This window comes from Sciurus vulgaris (assembly GCF_902686455.1).
Source record: "Sciurus vulgaris genome assembly, chromosome: 11".
NCBI lineage: Eukaryota > Metazoa > Chordata > Mammalia > Rodentia > Sciuridae > Sciurus > Sciurus vulgaris.
The window spans coordinates 15,812,765-15,833,990 of record NC_136472.1 but is presented as its reverse complement, the minus strand read 5'-3'; the positions used below and the strand labels follow the sequence as shown (position 1 = coordinate 15,833,990).

The 21,226-nt window shown below is 38.0% G+C and overlaps 2 protein-coding genes across 2 annotated transcripts in view; one reads left to right on the top strand and one right to left on the bottom strand.

Annotated features, from left to right (window-relative positions):
- LOC306638408 (olfactory receptor 5B2-like) overlaps window positions 1-21,226 on the top strand; it is a gene marked incomplete at both ends in the record, with an annotated part of 301,086 nt that overhangs the window by 157,045 nt on the left and 122,815 nt on the right. The gene's annotated exons all lie outside the window — the stretch shown is intronic.
- On the bottom strand, window positions 3,731-4,664 carry LOC306639243 (olfactory receptor 5B3-like; the record flags this gene model as incomplete). Its single annotated transcript, XM_079102638.1, has 1 exon — window positions 3,731-4,664. The coding sequence occupies exon 1, from the start codon at window positions 4,652-4,654 to the stop codon at window positions 3,731-3,733; it is 924 nt and encodes a 307-aa protein (XP_078958764.1). The 5' UTR covers window positions 4,655-4,664.

Below are 21,226 nucleotides of genomic sequence, written 5' to 3'. Positions count from 1 at the left end.
AGGTCAAGTCTGCCAGGAGACTGCTGCAGGTGTACCGTCAGTTTCAGCACTATAAGGCAGCCCCAGCAGGGGTTTGTATAACCCACTCTTCATCTTGGCTCAGCATGACCCAGACAAGTACTAGAAAGCACAGTCCATGCCCAAGACATCTGATGGAGGCTGATCAGGCCCAGACCTGGAGTCACAGTTGTTAGCCTGTCCTCAGTTTCTGCGTGGTGGAGGCTGGTTCTGGAAAGAGCCATCATGAATGGGCAGCCCCAGGCTCCTGTTCCATGCTGGTGGTCACAGAAGCTGCAGTTGTGTGTACATGCTAATGCCACAGCCTGCCAAGACCAACCACGCTGGGAAAGACCCGAGGTCCACCAAGCCGTAGTTACTCATTGCTGAGTTGGGTTTGTGACCCACGACTATTTCAACCAGGGGGGCTGAAGAGTACTGGTCTGTTGGATCAGGGCCATGTGTCCTCTCCTGGTGTTAGAGCTATTCCAGATGCGCTGCACAGCCAGACCTGGGAAAACGATCTTCCTCTTATATCCAGTTGTAGCATTTACCAGTCCAGCACTAAATTCCAGGGCAAAATCCTGATCCATTCCTGGTGAACGGGGTCTTTCTTCACCCCTCGCAGTCTGAGGCAGGGGTAGTTTGGGCAGTCCATCGTCCACCTAGGCATACAGTAAGCTGGGTTATTCTCAAATATCACAGTTGCTAGGACCTGCAACACCTAGCGGTGAGAAGTCCTTTCTACCTCTACTGCTGGTGCAGGTTAAAACCGAGTTTCTGCCCCTCAGATGGTGGACTCTGCTTGATGCCTGAAAATATCGGTGTTTTCCCAATATTTTGCACCTCTCTCAGTAGAGGCAAGTGTTGTGGTTGAATATTTGTTCTGTACATGTCAGTTGCTTCACCTCAAATTCAGTTAAGAGGTATAACCACTGCTAACTTCAACTTCCTTGTAGTAACAAAGAAAATAATAATGTCTTGTCATCCTCATAGGATTTTTAATAACATTTTAGAAGTACATATAGAAAATACAAGAAAGTTTCTACCGTTCATCTGGGATTTGATGTGTTAAATATTAATGTTGGATACTGACATAATTTGATACAGCGTGGGTAACTACGTGGTACTGAAATAATTAACTTGTGTTCAGATAGCCTTGCCCCTGTTTACGTAGGCAGAATACGTAATAGTTCTAGATAATGGATCGTGAAAAGAGTGTTATTATCATCATTATTATTCTTAGCATCATTCATATGCAGATTGAGGCTTACGCAATATTCTGTTGTCTTTCTCCAGCCCTGAGACTCAGCAGGCTTACTGCTCCAGCAGGTGCAGCTACAGATGAGGATGCATACCTTCATCGCAGGCTTCTCTGAGTGATGCCCACTGAGAGAGCCCCCCATTTACTCACACAACCTCTGTCATGGACATAAACTGGCATAAGATATCATAAGTGAGACACAAACCTTGTAGAGGTTAGATAATGTTCCCCTAATCGAATATCTGATATCTGTAAATATCAACCTCTATGACTATGGCTTTGCAGTTGTAATTGAATTTAGGATAGAAAAAAGATATCTTAATCTGTGTTATTTATTGGACTGTTTGTGAATCCTGGTAAGAGAGAGGCAGGAAAAGTGGGAGATTAGGATAATTGAAAGTCTGTTACTTCACAGAAACAGACCTGTGAAGAAAGTTAACAGACTGAGAAAGAACGTAAAACATGTGAAAATCAACTTCGTTAGAACTCTGAACAGTTGCCTAAAAATAAGTTCAATGCTGAACTTCAGATGTTGTTTAATACACAATGGAATATTATTCAACCATAAAGAAGAATAATTTTATGACATTTGCAAATACATGTATGGAATTGCAGAATATCATGCTAAGTGAAATAAGCCAATCCCAAAAGAACAAAGACTGAATGTTTCCCCTGATAAGTGAATGATAATATATAATGGGGGTGGGTAGTGAGAGAAGAATGGAAGAACTTTAGATTATGTAGAAGGAAATGAGAGGGAGGCAGGTATGAAAAATGGTGGAGTGACTCAGACATCATTACCCTATGTACATGTATGATTACACAATGGTATGAACCTACATGGTGCACAACCATAGAAATGAAATAATGTACCTGATTTGTGTACAATGATCAAAACACAGTCTGCAAAAAATAAAAACGTAAATAAATAAAAAAATCTGTAAGCACTTTTTGTAAGTTGACAAAATACTGACAGTAACTATATAACTGATGAGGTAAATATTTTTGAAGTCCAAAATATGGAGAGGCACACCATGTGTACTTATTGTTAGATTAAATAGTGTTAAACATTTGTCTCAAAATTTAAAGAAAGAAAGAAATCTTTATGAACTGCCAGGTGACACAAAGGAAGGGAATATAGACATCAAACCACAAATGATGAACACTTTAAGAAACCCACTAAATACAGAACTATATCCTGAGCAAGCAACAACAAAATTTTTTTGGAAAGTGTGAAGAATTCATTTTCAGAGTTAACACAATATAATATTTTAAATATCTAGTTATTAATGACAACAAATAGATATAAAAAGAAACAGAAACTGATTATAGAATTTCTCATCAGAAATCCTGAAGGGCAGAAGTGAGATGGCATATTTAAGATTCTTGAAAAAAAAATCTAAGACCTGACCAATCAGTCTATTCTAAGGAAGCTTTTCCTCAAGAATGATAGCCAAAATAGAGTTTCTAAGGTAAATAAAATTTGAGAGTCAATCACTCATAGATCTGCCCTACAGGAAATGGTACAAAATCCTCCCATCCTAAAATTTAAATTTTCCAGATAGTAACTAAAAGCCTTATGACCATCACATTGTACAGCATAAATACATGAGGATTGGTTGGGTAATAGTTAAAGTGAATTTATAATGAGTTAAATGTTACTTTAATATTGAAAAAGAAATAGTTTATGAAGGTAATTATGTAAATAAAGAAAATATAAGTATTTTGTATTTTTTGTTTACAACTTGGTTCTATGATACATGGATTTAAAATGTCTAAAATATTTTTATAAACCCATGGTATTTTGTACAAAATATGTAATGATAGATGAGGTATCAAAATTTCAAAAAGTTGCAGGATGTGATCAACGTGTTGGTACAACTGAACTTAAAGTCTAATTATTTTATTCATTTATTTAACAAATATTCATTGAGAATCAACTATAAATGGACATTTCTTCAGACAGAGATGATCACATTTGAACAGAAGAGATAAATTCCCTGTTCTCATAGAATTTATATTCTAGTTGTGTAAGATAAATAAGAAACCAGTAAATAAAGACAGAGCAGGTGAGTGTTGAGATGGTCCATGGAGATGACAAAGGATGAGGAGGCACTTCCAACATGTTGTGATGTTAGGAATTTGAACAACAGGAATACCACTGCAAAGTGAGTTTATCCCCTTGGAGAAGGAAAAAAGTGTTTCCAGGGAAAGAAGTGGAACAAATTATATTCCATGCATTTTTAATTCATAAAAATCAAAATTGCCATCCAGGTATTAGGATTATGGACATTACATTTCCTTTTTCCAGGTGACATATTTTTTCAAAGGCAAAGGTATCACTTTAAGAAGTTGAATTCAGTGTGAGTTTAAAATATGATTCATTATATGGGTAAGAAATAACGGGGATGAATTCACAATGAACAGGCATTGTGAATCTCAAAAGGGTTAAAATCAAATTTACAAAAATTATTTTGCCTCCAAAAAAATCTTTGAGAATGCACTCTTGACCTCCTTGTTCCTCAGGCTGTAGACCACAGGGTTCAGCATGGGGATGATCATGGTGTAGAACACAGAGGCAACTTTGTCAGTGTCCATGGAGTGGCTGGAGCTGGGCTGTAAGTACATGTAGGCCGCAGTGCCATAGAAAATGGAGACAGCAGTGAAGTGGGAGGCACAGGTGGAGATAGCCTTCCGGTACCCTGCAGCTGAGCCCATCTTAAGGATGGCACTAAAGATAAATACGTAGGATATTAAGATAACTAGGAGAGCAAAAAATATATTGAAGCTGGCTACGTAAATGAGAACCAGCTCGTGTAGATGTCTATCAGAACAGGAGAGAGCCACAACTGCAGGAATATCACAGAAAAAATGGTGGACCACAATGGACTTACAGAAGGTGAGAGTGAAAGTGTTCCCACTGTAGATGGAGGCATTCAAGAGACCACAGACATAGCAGCCTATGATGAGATGTGCACACACCCTGGTTGTCATGGTGGTGGTGTAGTGCAGGGGCTGACACACTGCTGCAGAGCGATCGTAGGCCATCGAGGCCAGGAGGTAGTTTTCGACATTGGCACATAAGGCAAAAAAGAACATCTGAGCAGCACAAGCATTGTAGGAAATAACTTTGTATCCTGGAAGGAGCCCCGCCATGACCATAGGAGTGACGGCAGAAGAGTAGCAGAAGTCCACCAGAGACAGGTTGCCAAGGAAGAAGTACATGGGAGTGTGGAGACGGGAGTCCAAGAGGATCGACAGGATCATCCCCAGGTTCCCAACCAGAGTGATGGTGTAGATGAGCAGGAACGTCAGAAAGAGGGGAAGCTGCAGACCTGGGTCACTGGTCAGTCCCAGCAGGATGAACTCTGTCACTTCTGTCCTGTTCTCCATCAGTTACCTGAGAGTCTCTTGGTGCTAGGTGGCAATGAGGAAAAAGGAAGAGAAGGGCAAAGAGATTGAGTTATAACTGGGAGTCTAAGTACAAGATGTGTTCTTTCATGCTTCCAATAACTTGTCCTTCAAGATTCCCTGGAAAAAGCATGGGCTCGAGAAACACATGTCTGCTTTAATTTTAGAGTGAGTACACGTTGTTGGATCTGAGAAATCTTCATAGGTTATCTACTAAACTTCATAATTCCTGGCATTTTAAAATCTAGGAGAAAATGGCTCGTGTGGATGACTCTGTGACAGCTGACACATCCGTGTTGCTCACCTGCCAACGGCTGCTGTAGACACTTTAGATGTTCATCATTGTTTCCTCTCAATACTACTAGGGGTTTAACTGGTGTTACATTCGCTTGAATTATGAAACAGGAGAGGTAGTGCCATTAATATGTATTCACGTGAGTGTTATTTGTCAATCACTTGGTCTGGACCCATGTGAAATTCTAACCCAAATCAAAGGGTTCCTAAATCTCATAGTCTAAAATGAATATAAAAGAGATTAAATTTAATTGAAATTACTATTACCCCCTCCATCTACTCTGTTTCAATCTCAGTGTTTGATGTTCCATAGTGAAATCAGTGAGTGATCCATCAGATGTAAATGTAAATCTCATCTCATTCACACTACATTTGACTCTCACTGGAGTCCTCAATGAATTAAGAAGATCCAAATTGCATAGTGACCTTTTCCCAACACTCTCATGCTTATTACCCTCAGCACACCTGCATAGGTTGAGTATGATGACTGTGATGTGCTACAAGCATCAACTATGATTAGGTGGAGGAAGAATTTAACTCTTTCCGATAGTTTTTGTTTTTGTTGTTACTGGGGATTTAACCCAGGGCCACTTTGCCACTGATCTACTTCCTTACCCCTTTTAGACAATTTTCAATTTTGAGAGAGTGTCTCAATAAGTTGCTGAGGGCCTCCCTAAGTTTCTGAGGCTGGCCTCAACCTTGCGATGTTCCTGTCTCAGCCTCCCAAGTTGTGGGGATTACAGGTATGCACCACGGTACCTGGCAGAGTTACCTCTGGAATCACCAAAGCCAAAATCTATGTGTAGAAGAAGTGGTGGGATAACTGCTGGGTGGGAGCATGTTTGGCCTGCAGAAGCAGTTCTGAGAGGGGGCCTGTCATCTGATAGGGCAGCACAGAACTCAGGTTCCTGGGAGAGATGCATATCAGACCTACCATTTACCACCTGGGTGTTACTATTCCTAACCTAACTCCCTGAAGCTCATGTTTCCATTTGCAAAATGGAAGTGATAATACCTATTTTTAGGTATTGCTGTAAGGACTACGCGAGAGACGGTGTAAAGGGTGATGGATGTTATATGTTGTGAGGCAAGCAGAGCCTGGTGAGTGCTAGCTATGTTTCAGGTAGGATGGGACCTTGGTCTTTATTTATTTATTTATTTTGGCATAGACAGAGATTTATTTAGGAAGATAGATGCACTTTCAAGGGTGAATGCAGGATGCAACCCTGACTTGGGCCTGGGGATTCAATATCTAGAGAAGGGCTGTATCAGGGGCTGGGCTGGAGGTGGATACACGGTGGAGCTACAACCTCCTGCCAGTTTTCTTGCACTTGTGTGTTTCTCTAATTTTACAAGGGCCTGGGCCAAGGACGTGGGCCAAGGTTTGCAACTGTGTCTTCTGCATCTCAGTGACTCGATTCCGCGTTTCAATGGTTTGAAGGTGTCTCCCTTAGGATCTGTGTTTCTCTCTTCTTTCCCTAAATCCCTGTCTTATTCCCCACCCCCAGTCTTTGATCCCTTAATCTTAAGGGTTGGAGAGGGGTGAAGTGGATCATGGTCTTTATCCTGATCTTGTGGATGGATGCTGGCGTGCAGGGTCTTGTTATGGGTGAGCTGAAGTCTCCAAGCTTCTCTTCTTGCCTTTTTCCTGCATAAGGGCCCGTGAGACCTTCTGTGCTCTCCAGTGTTTCTCAGGCTGTTCTCACTTCAGGCACATGATTACTGCTCCAAAAATTCCATGTCAGCTACTTAAAAATTTTTCCTTATAAACTAGTAATTTAAATTGTGTGAAAAGGCCATTCTACCTTAAAAAAAAAAAAATCATTCTTTCTGTCTTTACTGGAACCAGGTGTCCAAGACACAGGGAACAAGGGATGAACTTCTCTGTGTAAGGCTGTCTTCAGCTCACAGATCTCTTTTGGAGGCAAGTTCCACCCTATAAAACATATTATTTTAAGATTTTCTTGTATTGTAACAGTATTTAAGTATTTTTTAATTGATATGAATTCTTTGAAAGCATATCTGTCCAATACTATTATTCCCTACCTATTTTGACAAAGCCTTTGACAACTTCATTTTATGAGGACATGAGGTTGGTCTATCTTAACATACATGATCAATTTTAACATGTAGTATGGTCCAAAACCAATGATAAGGGTTTTATATATTTGTGTGTGTGTGTGTGTGTGTGTGTGTGTGTACACGCACGCATATGGCAGGTAGGGTTAATATAATTACTAAGTCACGAACTAAATTTATGGTTGAGCTCTAAAATTTTATTGCTAGTATAGAAATTACTCAAAGTACAAGATTATGTTTTACAGTGACTTGTAATTATGACACAATAGTGGTTTCATTATGCCATTGATCAATCTCATCCCCCAGGATCTCCCTTTTGTCAAAATACGAGATTGAAAGCTATCCTGGATCTAATAATAAATGCATACTTTGAGTCATGTCATTCATGACAACTGCAGGTTTGCTAGTAAAAATAAGCCTGAGATTATGTGGAAACATTTAATGTTCAGGTTAGAGCTTGTTTGTTCATTGAGGCACATTCTCTAGTTTAAAGCAGGATCATTTCACTCTTTCTGATTTTCGTCTGTTCGTTGACCTCAAATGAGAAGTAAATATGTAGTGAACAAGACAAAATCACCAGTTATTCAGTAAGAACGTTATGTATCTCATTTTGTGTGCCGATTTTTGGAGAAATAAGTACAATGTGTCATGAGTAACACAAAATCACCTATGATGGAAGGTTTGACATTAAACCCCTGATTCACCTCAGTTTCTCAGAGAGATGTCAAAAATCTCTCATTCTCTTTTCAAATAACTCTAAGTAAGCATAGCTGCCCCACGACTGTTGCATGAATCACACTTTTCACTGGCGATGCTTTTGGAATACAGAGGCTTACCCGTTTGCTGCAGGAGAAAAAGTCAACCAGAAGACTCAGTGTGAAGGCATAAACTCAGCCAAAAGTACAGCATAAGTTCCAAGAGAGCAGTTCTCACTCAGGTGGGGGTCTGAAGCTTCCACATCCTGTAAGAGAGGGAAAAATGGAGGAAAGGACTTTAACACAGATCAAGTTCCAGATCCTCCCTGCATTCTTTCTGTTTCATGGAGGAGTCGCTTGTTTCTTCCTTATTTGTGAAATAAACGTGACAAGATCACTTCTCTCCCCAAATTCACAGATCATTCAGAAATGATGTACATAACAGATAAAGGAGGTCTGTGGAATGTCTAGTGAAGAGGTTATTATTTGAAAGTCAGCCTATGTGGTTTTTATGTGTTGGCGTTTTTTCTGACCAGGATGAAGACTCACAGCAAATCTCCAGGTGAGAGAGCCTGTCTGCACTAGCAATGACTGGCATGTAGGTGAATAAACAAGGGCCAATGGAGCCTTGCATGGAGTGTACTCCTTCTAAAAGAACGTGATTCTGAGTCACTTTGGGATTACAGAGAGCAATACATGGATACCAGGAGAGGATTATAGAGACTTGGAAGATCTCTGGAGATTTTCCCCATGAGACCATCTATAGCTCCCTATTCTGCTTTGCTAGGGAAGAAGCAATTAAACTGCCTGGAGGGATCAAGCTGGTTATTACAGTATTAAAAGTAAAAATTTTAATAAATGAATACAAAAATTGTCCAAAAAATAAGATAACAAGAGATGTTTGTATAAATGAATATATTATACAATGTTAGGATGAAAACCTATCTCCTAAAACATATGTCATTTCTTTCTTAATTGGTATCTAGTAAATTATACTGAATATTTGGTATCCTTGTGGCATATTCATACATGTTTATAGCATAAATTGATCATGCATTGGATTTTAAAAATGTTTCTCTTGGTGAATCATAATCATATATGATACTGGACTTAATTGTGATATGGTTCACCTGTACAAAGTGTAATTTCTTGCATTTCTTCCTCCCAAACCTTCCCTTACTCTTCTCCTCCCTCTACCTAACCCATCCCCTCTACTCTGGTCTCCTTCTATTTTAATGAGGTTTCTTTTACTCTCCCACTTTCCATGCTAGCTTCCAAATATGAAATAAAACATGTCCTCGACTATCTGAGTCTTCCTTATTTAACTTAGCACGATGTAACCCAGTTTCATCCGTTTATCTGCAAATGACATGACTTCATTCATTTTTATACTGGAGTAAAGCTCCATTTTGTTTATACAGCACATTTTTTTTTTACATGCGTCTGCTGACACATACCTAGACTGATTCCACAATTTGACCATTGTGCTTTGCTCTGCTATAAACTTGCATGCATGTTATAGTTTAGATCTGAATTGCCCCTTCCCAATCTCATGTGTTAGAGATCCAAGAATTTTCAGAGGTGAAATGATTAGATCATGATAGCCATTAACTAATTGGTCAGTTAATCTACTGATGTCCATTAACTGGGTGGTGATTCTAGGTAGGTAAGGAAGGTGTGACTGGAGAAGGTAGGGTGTGACTGGAGGCTTGCCTTTGGGATTTTTATTTTGTCCTTAGTGAGTGGAGTTCTCTCTGTCTCCTATTGCCACGTCCTGGGCTGCTTTGCTACACCAAACCCTTCCGCCATGATGTTCTGGCTGATGTTGGGCCCAGAGCTCTGGAGTCAGACGTTCATGGACTGAGACCTATTACACCACAGGACATAAATAAGCTTTTTCTCCTCTAAAATTGTTCTTGTTATGCCTTTTGATCACAGTAGTAAAAGAGTTGACTAAAACCTTGTGTCACCATGGTATGCAGGCTTTAGTTTTTTAGATAATACTAAGAAGTGGTGTAGCTGGGTTGTGTGACGATCCCATTCCTAGTGTTTTAGAACACTTCACGCCTATTTTCACAGTGCTGCTCCAAATAGCTCTCCCACCAATAGTGTATTCATTGAAAATTCATCAGTGCATTAGGACTTGTTCCCCTTTGTAGTTATACAGATAGAGCAATAGATAAGGAGATAAAGATAAACCGGTTAGACACACACAGAAACAACCCCCTCACACACATTCTTTGAGTTCTGATTGACTTGAGAAAGCTGCCCAAACCAGGTGTTTGAGATTTGTTCTAGAAGAACAGAATCTTAAAAATGAACTTTCTGATTTGATTCTGTAGCTGATGAAATTAGCTCCTTCCCCCTCCCCATAGCTTTATTGAGGTAAAATTGAAGTACGATAAAATGCATCTATTTGAAGTGTGCCATTTGATCAGTTTTGACGTGTATACAACCAAAGCAATCAATATAATAAGCATTTCTGTTACTTTTCTAAAAATCAGAAATCATGCAGACTGTGGTTCCTGTATGATTTATTACATTATAAATCAATCACTTTGAGATATATAAAACCCCACCAACAAAATTAAATGGCACACTTATAAATATCTCTGAGGTTATGGAAGAAATCGCAAGAACAGTAAGTATAACCTGCTTTGAAACAAGTGACAATAAAAGCCTAAAATATCAGGATCTCTGGGATTAAGCAACACTCAGATACACATATGTAACTTAAAGGACTTGTATAAGAAAGAAGCCAGAATAGCAATCAAATTATTTTCAAATTAAGTAGTAGAAAGGAGAAAATAAGAGTAGGAGCAGAAATATATTAAATAGAGAAGAAATAATACAGCTAAAATTTGATAAAAAGCAAACAAGTGTAATAAAAAAGCAAGAACACAAAAATTAATATCAATGGAAAAGAAGCTACGAAAATAGTCCTACAGATGCTAAAAATATATTCAGATAATATTACAATTGTATGCCAACATATGTGTTAGCTTATATAACATGGTCTATATTAGAGAAGGATCTGTGTGATGCTAGGAAGAAAGTGTATCCAGTCATTGATGGATGACATAGTCTTTATATGTCTTTCAAATCTAAATTATTGATTGTATTATTTAGTTCTGTAGTTCCTTTGTTTAATTATTGTTTGGAAGATCTATTCAAGTCACCCAGTATTATTGTGCTATGGCCTATTTCATTTTTGAAGTTGAGAAGGGTTTGTTGGATGCACGCAGATGCTCCATTGTCTGGGGCATAAATATGATTGTTCAGACAGATGAAAACAATAGAGATATGAATAGGAAAAGAAGAACTCAGACTATCACTATATGCCAACGACATGATTCTATATTTAGAAGATCCGAAAAATTCCACCAGAAAACTTTGAGAACACATAAATGAATTCATCAAAGTAGAAGGATATAAAATTGATACCCATAAATTAAATGCATTCCTATATACACTGCAAGAGAAATTAGGAAAACTACCCCATTCACAACTTTTTTTAAAGTAAAGTAATTGGGATTCAATCTAACAAAAGAGGTGAAAGACCTCTATAATGAAAACTATAGAACTCTGTAAAAGAAATTGAAGACTACTTTAGAGGATGGAAAGATCTCCCATACTCCTGAATAGGCAAAATTAATATTGTCCAAATGGCCATACTACCAAAAGTGTTTTATAAAGATCTAATGCAATTTCCATTAAAAGCCAAATGACATAGATAGATCTAGAAAAATCAATCACAAAATTCATTCAGAAAATAAACGAGATCCAGAATAGCCAAAGCAATCCTTAGTAAGAAGAGTGAAGTAGGAGGCATCTCAATACCAGACCTTAAGCTATACTACAGAGCTATAGGAACAAAAAATGGCATAGTATTGGCACCAAAATAGACATATAGACCAATGGTACAAAATAGAAGACATAGAAACAAACTCACATAAGTATGATTATCTTATGCTAGACAAAGTTGCCAAGAGAAAAGCTAACTTATTCAACAAATGATGCTGTGAAAAGTGGAAATCCACATATAACAAAATGAAAATAAACCTCTATTTCTCACCCTGCACAAAAATTAACTCAAGGTGGATCAAAGATTTAGGCAGTACAACAGAGTCACTGCACCTACTAAAAGGAAAAGTGGGCCCAAATCTTCATCATGTTGGTTTTAGGACCTGACTGCCTTAACCAGACTCCTAGAGTGCAAGAAGTGAAATTAAGAATCAATAAATGGGATGGATTCAAACTAATAACTTCTTATATGCAAATGAGACAATCAAAAACATGAAGAAAGAGCCTAGAGAATGGCTGAAAATTTTACCACACAAAACTCAGAGCACTAATCTCCTGGATATACAAAGAACTCAAAAAACTTAAAAACATAACACAATCGATAAATGGACTAAGGAACTAAACAGACACTTCACAGAAGAAATACAACAATCAACAAACATATGAAAAATGCTCAATATCTCTAACAATTAGAGAAATGCAAATCAAAACTAGTATACCATCTCATCTCACTCCAGTCAGAATGGTGATTATCAAGAATACAAGCAATAATAATTGTTGTTAAGGATGTGGGGAAAAAGGCACACGCATACATTGCTGGTGGGACTTCAAATCCAAGCAAACCATTTGGTGCAATTTGGTGCAGCAACACCAAAATAGAGATTCCTCAGCAAACTTGGAAAAGAACCTCCATTCGACCCAGCTATTCCACTCCTCCAAAGGTCTTAACATCAGTAGTCTTCAGTGACACAGCCACATCAATATTTATAGCAGATCAATTCACAGTGGTTAAACTATGGAACTAACCTAGGTGCCCTTCAACAGATGAATGGATAAATAAAATGTGCTACATATATACAATGGAATATTACTCAGTCTTAAAGAAGAATGAAATCATGGCATTTGCAAGTAAATGGATGGATCTAGAGAATATCATGCTAAATGAATAAGCCAATCCCCCAAAACTAAAGGCCAAATGTGTTCTGATAAGTCAATACTGATCCATAGTCCGCTGGCAGGTAGAGAAGAATGAAGGAACTTTGGATTGTGCAGAGGGGAGTGAGGGGAAGGGTGGGGAGGTGAGGATGAGAAGGACAGTAGAATGAGATAGACATTATTACCCTATGCACATATGTAATTACACCACTGGTGTGACTTGGCACGATGTATAGCCAGAGAAATGAGAAGTTATGCTCCATTTGTGTACAATATGCCAAAATGCATTCAACTATCATGTATGACCAGTTAGAACAAAAATAATTGCCATAAAAAAGAAAAAAATTGTGATTATTATGTCTTGTTGATGTATAAGTCCCTTAAACAATATGGAATTCCTTCTTATTCCCTTCTGCTTAACTTAGGCTTCAAGTCCACTTTATCTGATATGGGGCAGAAATCCCTGTGTTTTTATGTGACCCATGTGAGTGATATGTTTTTCCCACCCTTTCACCTTCAGTCTGTGGATGTCTTTGCCTATGAGGTGAGTCTCTTGAAGACAGCATATCATTGGGTCTTGTTTTTCATTGTTTGGAACCCCTATTTTATTGATGTGATCTTTTGCTCCCTGTATTTGCTCTCACTGTCCTTTACTTTGCATATCAGTTTAACTATGTACATTCTAAACTCCTTCTCTGACATTTCTCCCACTGTGGTCTTGATGGATTCTGTTATTGGAGTATCTTGATATATTTGTGCCATTTGTTCCCTTGCTTTTTCATGTTGTTTTTGTGTCCATACTGTTGTATGGATCTGAAGCAGGAGAGTTTCTACCCTGTGGAATTATAGGGTCCCTGAAGGCTTCTAGTACCTCACTTTCTGAGAAGCTACCTGTCAGTTTTCTTGGTTTTACTCCAGGGGGCAGCCAAGAACACAATCTTCTCTATTCCACCATTCTTAAATTGACTCTTACCAGATGAAATTTAAAATTACTAGTGACTCTGTTTTCAGTAATAAAGAGAACAAGGTAGTAGTCCATGTCATGGCCTGGCAATATTTAGATACAAACTATCAAAAGTGGATCATCATCATGAAATATTAAAAACAGGGATCTGAGTAGTCGTGTGCTATTGATCTTATTAAGATATAAGACCTTTAGAAGTTGATTAAGCTCTATTCTCTTATTTTGGATTAGTATCTTTATATAATGGTTACAGGGAACTCACTGGACTTTTTTTTCTTTCTGCCTTTCACCACATAAGGACATAGCATTCTCCTATTTTTTAATGAATTCACACATTCCTTTGTTCCATCCCCACCATGTTAAACTATAGAATGAAGATCTCTTATGGGGAACAGACCATCATCAAACAACAAATATCTTGACACCTTTATAAGGGACTTCCCATACTTCCAACATGTAGAGGAATAAATTTGGACCCTTATAATTACTGTATCTGAAGAATTTTGTATAGTAGTACAAATAGACTATAGGTTAAAATACAATGTGTATGATACTTTTGAACACTTTTCTTAAATTAATGAATAAAATGAAGTTGGCTGATTGATGGAGAAAGTAGAAGAAAAAAGCTTCTATATATTTTCTAAAAGAGATCCTTCTTTTCAGTAGGTTTAGTGCTGAGACTATTGAAACCAAGTGAGTCCTGTGTGTGGCTAACTTAATAACCCAAGGGAACACCTGTGTGTCTCCTACAAAAGTGAGGACATTGATATGAAGGCATACGATTTGAAACTTGGGGTGCAGATATATGGAAACCACCTGATGAAGCTGGAAACATTCATCCCTGTATTCTGCTGAGTCTCATTTGCAAATAAAACTTGCCATTTGATTTTAAGTAGATGATTCTACTTAAAATAGCCCCTCCACCTATGGCAAGAGAGATTAAACCTGTATCACCCTGGGAAAGTTTAATAGAACCCTAACATTCCGAGGAAAAAATTAGTGGGTGTTTTAGTCAGTTTTATCACTACTGTGACTACAAGACCCACCAGAACAATTGTAGAGGAGGAAAACTTTATTGGAAGGTCAAGGTTTCAGAGGCCTCGAGCCTTAGGCAGCAGGCTCCATTTCCTGGAGCTCAAAGTGAGGGTGAACATCGTGGTGGAAGATTGTGGCAGAGGAAGGAAGCTCACATGGTGATGAGGAAGCTGAGAGAGACTCCAGTTGCCAGATACAAATATATACCCAAAGCCACACCCCGATTCTCACCTCCTCCAGTCACACCCCACCATTTCAGTAACCATTCAGTTAATCTCTATCAGAGAATTAATTCACCGATTGGGTTGAGACTCTTAGAACCTGATCATCTCTCCCTGAACCTTCTTGCATTGTCTCACATGGGAGTTTTAGTGGACACCTCACATCCAAACCCTAACAGTGGCTACCATAAAGTAGTAGCACTGCAAGTCAAACATGATTCTCTTCAGGACTAACTGCTATTTCTCTTCATTTCTAATCTCTAACTAGAATAATGTCTCATAGAGTTCCTAAACTGTATGTGATATAGGAAGAGTTCTGCTTATTTCTGAAAAACCTTGTTTAGTTGCATAATGTACATTGAAAGAAATGTTGGATTTTAGTTCAGGAATAAATAATAACTGTGTGTATAAAAGGAAGGGGAAGATGAATCAGGCTGAAATAGCTAATATATATAGGCTGCAAAACAGAAATTCTGCATTAAATCATGGGTTTCAGGGAGTGAAAAGGGTGCCAAAATTTTTTTTCTTTAGTTGGATGAAATGTACAACAAAAGGTAGCCTACAACACGTGAATTAGAAATCCTTGACAACTTTTGGTTTATTTTAGAAGAGATTCAGAATCTTAGGAGAATTGATATGTTAGAGTGGATTTGTTATTGTAAATGTGCTTAGCCTCTTGTGGGATGATGAGGAAAATTCACCTTTTACAATAGCGATGAGAGAAAATAATTTTCTGAGAGAAGTCTAAGAATCTTTGAAGAGCTCTATGATCATGCTTTTCTGTAGGCCAAATCTTTGTGAGTAGTGAGACCCCCTTAATTTGGAAATGTGAAAATAATGGAGATGGTGGGATCTCATTGTGTCAGAGGCCAACAGTCCAAAGCAAGATGGTGTGATTACCTCAATGACTAACAGATTCAAAGCAGCACTGAGCGAGGTATGACTTGTGCAATCCTGTGGCATTGGCTTGATGTTGAGGGTATTCCTGTAGTTGAGTAAAAGGTAAGCCAAGTACAAGTCTGTACAAGACAGGAAATAATAAAAATTAGAGCCTAAATGAATAAAATCGAGAATTTAAAAATGCACAGGATCAATGCAGCAAAGAGTTGGTTCTTTAAAAAGAAAAACAAGATGCATAAACTCTCAGCCAAAAGGAAAAGACCCCTTAAATTAACAAAATCAGAGGTGAAAAGGAAATATCACCATAGAAACTTCTGAAATATAGAGCATAATTAGAAGAAAGCAAAAAGAAATTATTTTCAGAATTCATACTCCAAAAAACCACTAAAATCTGGACTTAATTGACAAATTTCTAGACACATATCACCAGCCCAAATTGAACCAGGTAGATATAGTAAACGTAAACAGACCAATGTCAAGCAATGAGATGGAAAAATCAATCAAAATCTTTCCAACAAAGAGAAGTCCAGGACCAGATGGATCCTCAGCTGTGTTCTACCAGACCTTTAAAAAGAACTAACACTATTCTTCTTCAAATTATTACATGAAATTGCAACATTGGGAGGGAAGAAACAGTCCCAAATTTAGTCTATGAGGCCAATATAATCCTGATACCAAAACCAGACAAAGAAAAATCAAAAAGTGAAAGCTACAGAACAATATCCTTGATGAACATACAGGCAAAATCCTTAAAATATTATCAACTGCATACAAAAACTCAATAAGGAGGTAGTAAACCACGGTTGTGTTGATTTCATCCCAGGAATGCACACTTAAATCATAAATGTAATTCACCACCTAAACAGAATTGGGGACAAGAATCATATAATCATTTCACTAAATGCAGAAAAGACCTCTGAAAAAATCCAGCACTCATTCATGTTAAAAATGCTGAAGAAACTAGGGGTAGAAGAAATTTACCTCAATTTTATGAAAGCTATCTATGACCAACCCCATGCCAACATCATACCAAGTGGAAACTGAATTTATCTCCTCCAAAATCAAGAACAAGAAAAGGATATGCACTCCTACAACTCCTAGTCAAGGAAACTTCTTTATGAAGAAGGAAATTGAAGAAGACCATAGAAGATGGAAAGATCTCCCACGTCTTTAAATAGGCAGAATTATTATTGTTGAAATGGCTAAACTACCCAAAGCATGATACAGATTCAATGTCATCTCCATCAAAATACTGATGACATTCTTCACGGAATTAGAAAAAACAGTCCTAAATTTATTTGGAAGAATAATAGACCCAGAATAGTCAAAACAATCAAGTGCAAGAAGAGTGATGCAGAAGGCATCACAATATCTCATCTCAAATTATACTATAGAGCTATAGTAGCAAAAACTAGCAAGGTATTTTTGGTACCAAAACATGAAGATCAATGTAATAGAATATAAGACACAGGGACAAACCCACATAGTTACGGTTATGTGATACTTGACAAAGGTGCAAAACACATACATTGGAGAAAAGATAACCTTTTACACAAATGTTTATGGTAAGACTGGATATCCACATGTACAAGACTGAAACTAGGTCCCAATTCCTTACCCTACAAAGAAGTCAAATAAAAGTAGACCAGACTTAGGAATTAGATCAGAACTTTGTAACTTGTCGAGGAAAACATAGGTCCAACATTCCATCATATTAGGGCAGGCACCAACTTCCTTAACAAGAACCCTAAAGTTCAAAAAACCAAATCAAGAATCCATACATGGGTCAGCATCACTTTTAAAAAGTACACACTCATCTCACAATACAAACTACATTTAATCCATTCCCAAGAGTGCCCATAGTCTCAAAAGTTTCAAGATTGCTCAAAGTTCAAGTCCAAAGTCTTCTCTGAGGCTCAATGAAATCTTGCTTTGTGAGCTCCTATAAAATTAAAAGCAATTTATAAATATCCAATATATAATGATAGAGAATAAACATTTATATTCGCAAAATTAGGAGCATAGAAAACAAGGATAGGACCAGAACAAGACCAAAAGATGGGCAAACAAGTCCTGTGGCATCTGGAACACATGGAGAACATGATGTTATCTCCAAAGGGCTGATGAGCTCTGAGCCTGTGTCCTTGTTTGTTGAAGCCCAAGTGGTCTTTCTGTTGCCTTATCTCTGCTTGATTCCTGCACCTTTCCCAGGATGACTGTTAGGGTTCGGATGTGAGATGCCCCCTAAAAGCTCACATGTGAGACAATGCAGGAAGGTTGAGAGGATAAATGATTGGGTTGTAAGAGTCTTAAACCCAATCAGTGAATTAATCCCTGATGGGATTAATTGAAGTGGTGGGTTGTGAGTGGAGGAGGTGGGAATTGGGGCGTAGCTATGGGGTGTATATTTTGTATCAGAAAAGTGGAGTCTCTCTCTCTCTCTCTCTCTCTCTCTCTCTCTCTCTCTTTCTCTGCTTCCTGATGATGCAGGCTGCTTCGCTCTGCCAAGCTCTTCAACCATGATGTTCAGACTCACCTCAAGCCCCAAAGAATGGAGCTGGTCTTCTATGGACTAATACCTCTGAAACCATAAGCCCTAAATAAACCCTTCCTCCTCTACAGTTGTGCTGCTTGGACCATTTATTCTAGCAGTGAAAAAGCTGACTAAGACAATGATGTCTACATTACTGGCATTTCTTAATCTTGGGAATTTCCACTGCTGTTTCAGCTCCCTCCTAACATATCCACACTTTGAATTCTCAGAGGGTGCCCAGAGGGACTCTGAAACTGCAGCACTTTGCCTGTCCTCCAAGGCTTTCCTTTGAAATCTTGGTGGAAGCCTCCATGAACCCCAAACTCCAATATCCTACATTACTGCAGAACCAGCACCACGTGGTTGATGCCAAGGTCTGCCATCTTCTCGAGCAGTAGCCAAGCCTCCAGGGACCCTGGCTGCAGCAGCCTCTGAGTGTCTGCATGGTTGAGCACATAGAAAAAACTTCCTTGGCCCGCTTGTGCAAAAAGAGTGCCCCACTCAAGAGATTTTCACCTTTATTCTCTTGAGCCTGAGATGGATGTGGTCTTTCCAGCTCCTAAGATGCCCTCAAGCCATCTTTCTTATTTTCTCTGGGCAAGGTCTTTAGTATTTCTTTAGTGGCAGTAATGTTCTTAATAACTGCAACTTCATTAGCTCTGGTTTTACTCCTACCTTTCAAGTCCACATTTTTCAAATTGTTCTGCTCTGCTTTCTGCCCTTGATTATCACAATCAATTTGGCTAAAAGCTGCCAGCAATATCCATGCCACCTCCTTAATACTATGCTTCCTAGAAATTGCTTCTGCAAGATTAAGAAGTCCATTGCTTTTAAAATCATTCTCACAGAAAGTCTCAGGACACATGCAAAATGCAGATAACTTCTCAACCAGAACATAACACTAATGCCCTCTACTCCAATTACTGATAGTATCTTCCTTTTCCTCTATAACCTCTTGAGCCCTGTCTTCACTGTCCACAATCTCATTGGCATTCTGATCTTCTAAGCTCCCACCAGAATTGGCCATTAAACTCCATTTTACAACAACTTAAAGCATTTCCATCTTGCACTGCTAAACATCTCAAAATTCTTCTCACCAATTCCAAAAAGCTCAAAAAGCTTCTGAACCACATGGTCAGGTTAGTCACAGCAATGACCCCACTTTGCAGTACCAATTTCTGTTTTAGTCAACTTTTCTTGCTGCTGTGACTAAAAGGTCCTGACCAGAAATTATATAGGAAGAGTAGTTAAGGGCTCATGTTCTCAGAGGTCTCAGTCCATATACAGCAGGTTCCATTCCTCAGGGCTCAAGGTGTGCAAAGGAATGCAGCTCACATAATGCTCCAGAAGCAGAAAGAAAGAGAATCCACTGGTCATGTACACCATACTAACTGAAATGAGTCAGACTCAGAAAGTTAACAGTCAATTTTTTTCTCTCATATGCAGAATCTAGAACAAAATAAAGGGGAAAATTGTGTGTGTCTGGTGGATATCATAAGGGGTGAGGGAAGACCAGTCAAGTAGAAGTACAGTGAGAGGGAGAGAAGAGGGATGGGAAAGGCAGGAAATACAGAATGAACTTAAGTTATGCTATATGCATGTATAAATATGCCACCGTGAATTCCACCTTTATGTATGTGAATAAAGCACTAATTAAAAATAGATAAATAAATAGTTGGAATACAGTAAAGCAGAAGAAGGGGAGTAGGGGAAGGCAGGAGGGGAGGGAAAGTGGAGGCACTGGGGACTGAAATGGATAAATTAAATGTCGTTCATGTATGATCATGTCAAAATGAATCAGGCTGTTATGTTTAACTGTAGTGCACTAATGAATATGTAAAAAGTTAAGTAATGTTGAAATTTAAATAAATGCCTCTTCATCACACGGGAAAAATAAAAGAAAAAAATAGCAAAACTTATGTGTTCTTTTTTTAAATCAATAATTATTTAATGTAATTGGATTAAACTCTCCAAAAAAGATAGTAAATGTGACAATGGATACAAAACATGATTGTCTGTGTCATGTTTACAAAGGGCCACTTATATACAAAGACAAAAATAGTGTGATAGTGGTCAAATATCTTTACTGCATGCTACTGATAACCAAAAGAGGTGATTATTAGACAAAATGGATGGTGAGTCACACATTGTTAGACAAGAAAAACATTTATGCAAGACCCAATTATTGAAGAGAGTATTAAACAATTAAACACACAGATAAAAGACAGTTCTCAAATTATATAAAACAAATGCTGAAAAAATTGAAGACAAATCTGTATTAACAGAAGAAAATTTCAATAATTAATATAACAACTAAATAGATAGAATATTATCATAATCCAACACATTTTAAAAGACATATATTGACACTATGCCCAAGAAGTGTGGCATTCACAAATGCACATGGAATATTCTCTAGGAAAAAAAAAACATATTATGTTAGAAGTTTATCCTCAATAAACTTTGACAGATTGAAATCACATAAGATATCTTCACCCACTGGAATACAAATGAACTAGTACTTAATTACAAGAATATATTGAATATTAATATATATGTAGGAACAATACACCAATACATAAGACATAGATGAAAAGAGACATTATTGAATAATAGGAGATAAATAAAAAATGAAAGAGTACACCACAGTGTTGGCAGACAGCAGAAGTACTGGTCATAAGAAAATTTAATTGTAAGTTCCTATATTGAAAATAAGAATGAGCCCGGCATGGTGGCATGCACCTATAATCCCAGCAGCTTTGGAGGCTGAGGCAAGAGGATCACAATTTCAAAGCCAGGCTCAGCAACCTAGCAAGGCCCTAAGAAACATAGTGAGACCCTGTCTCAAAAAATATATATATATATTATAAAGGG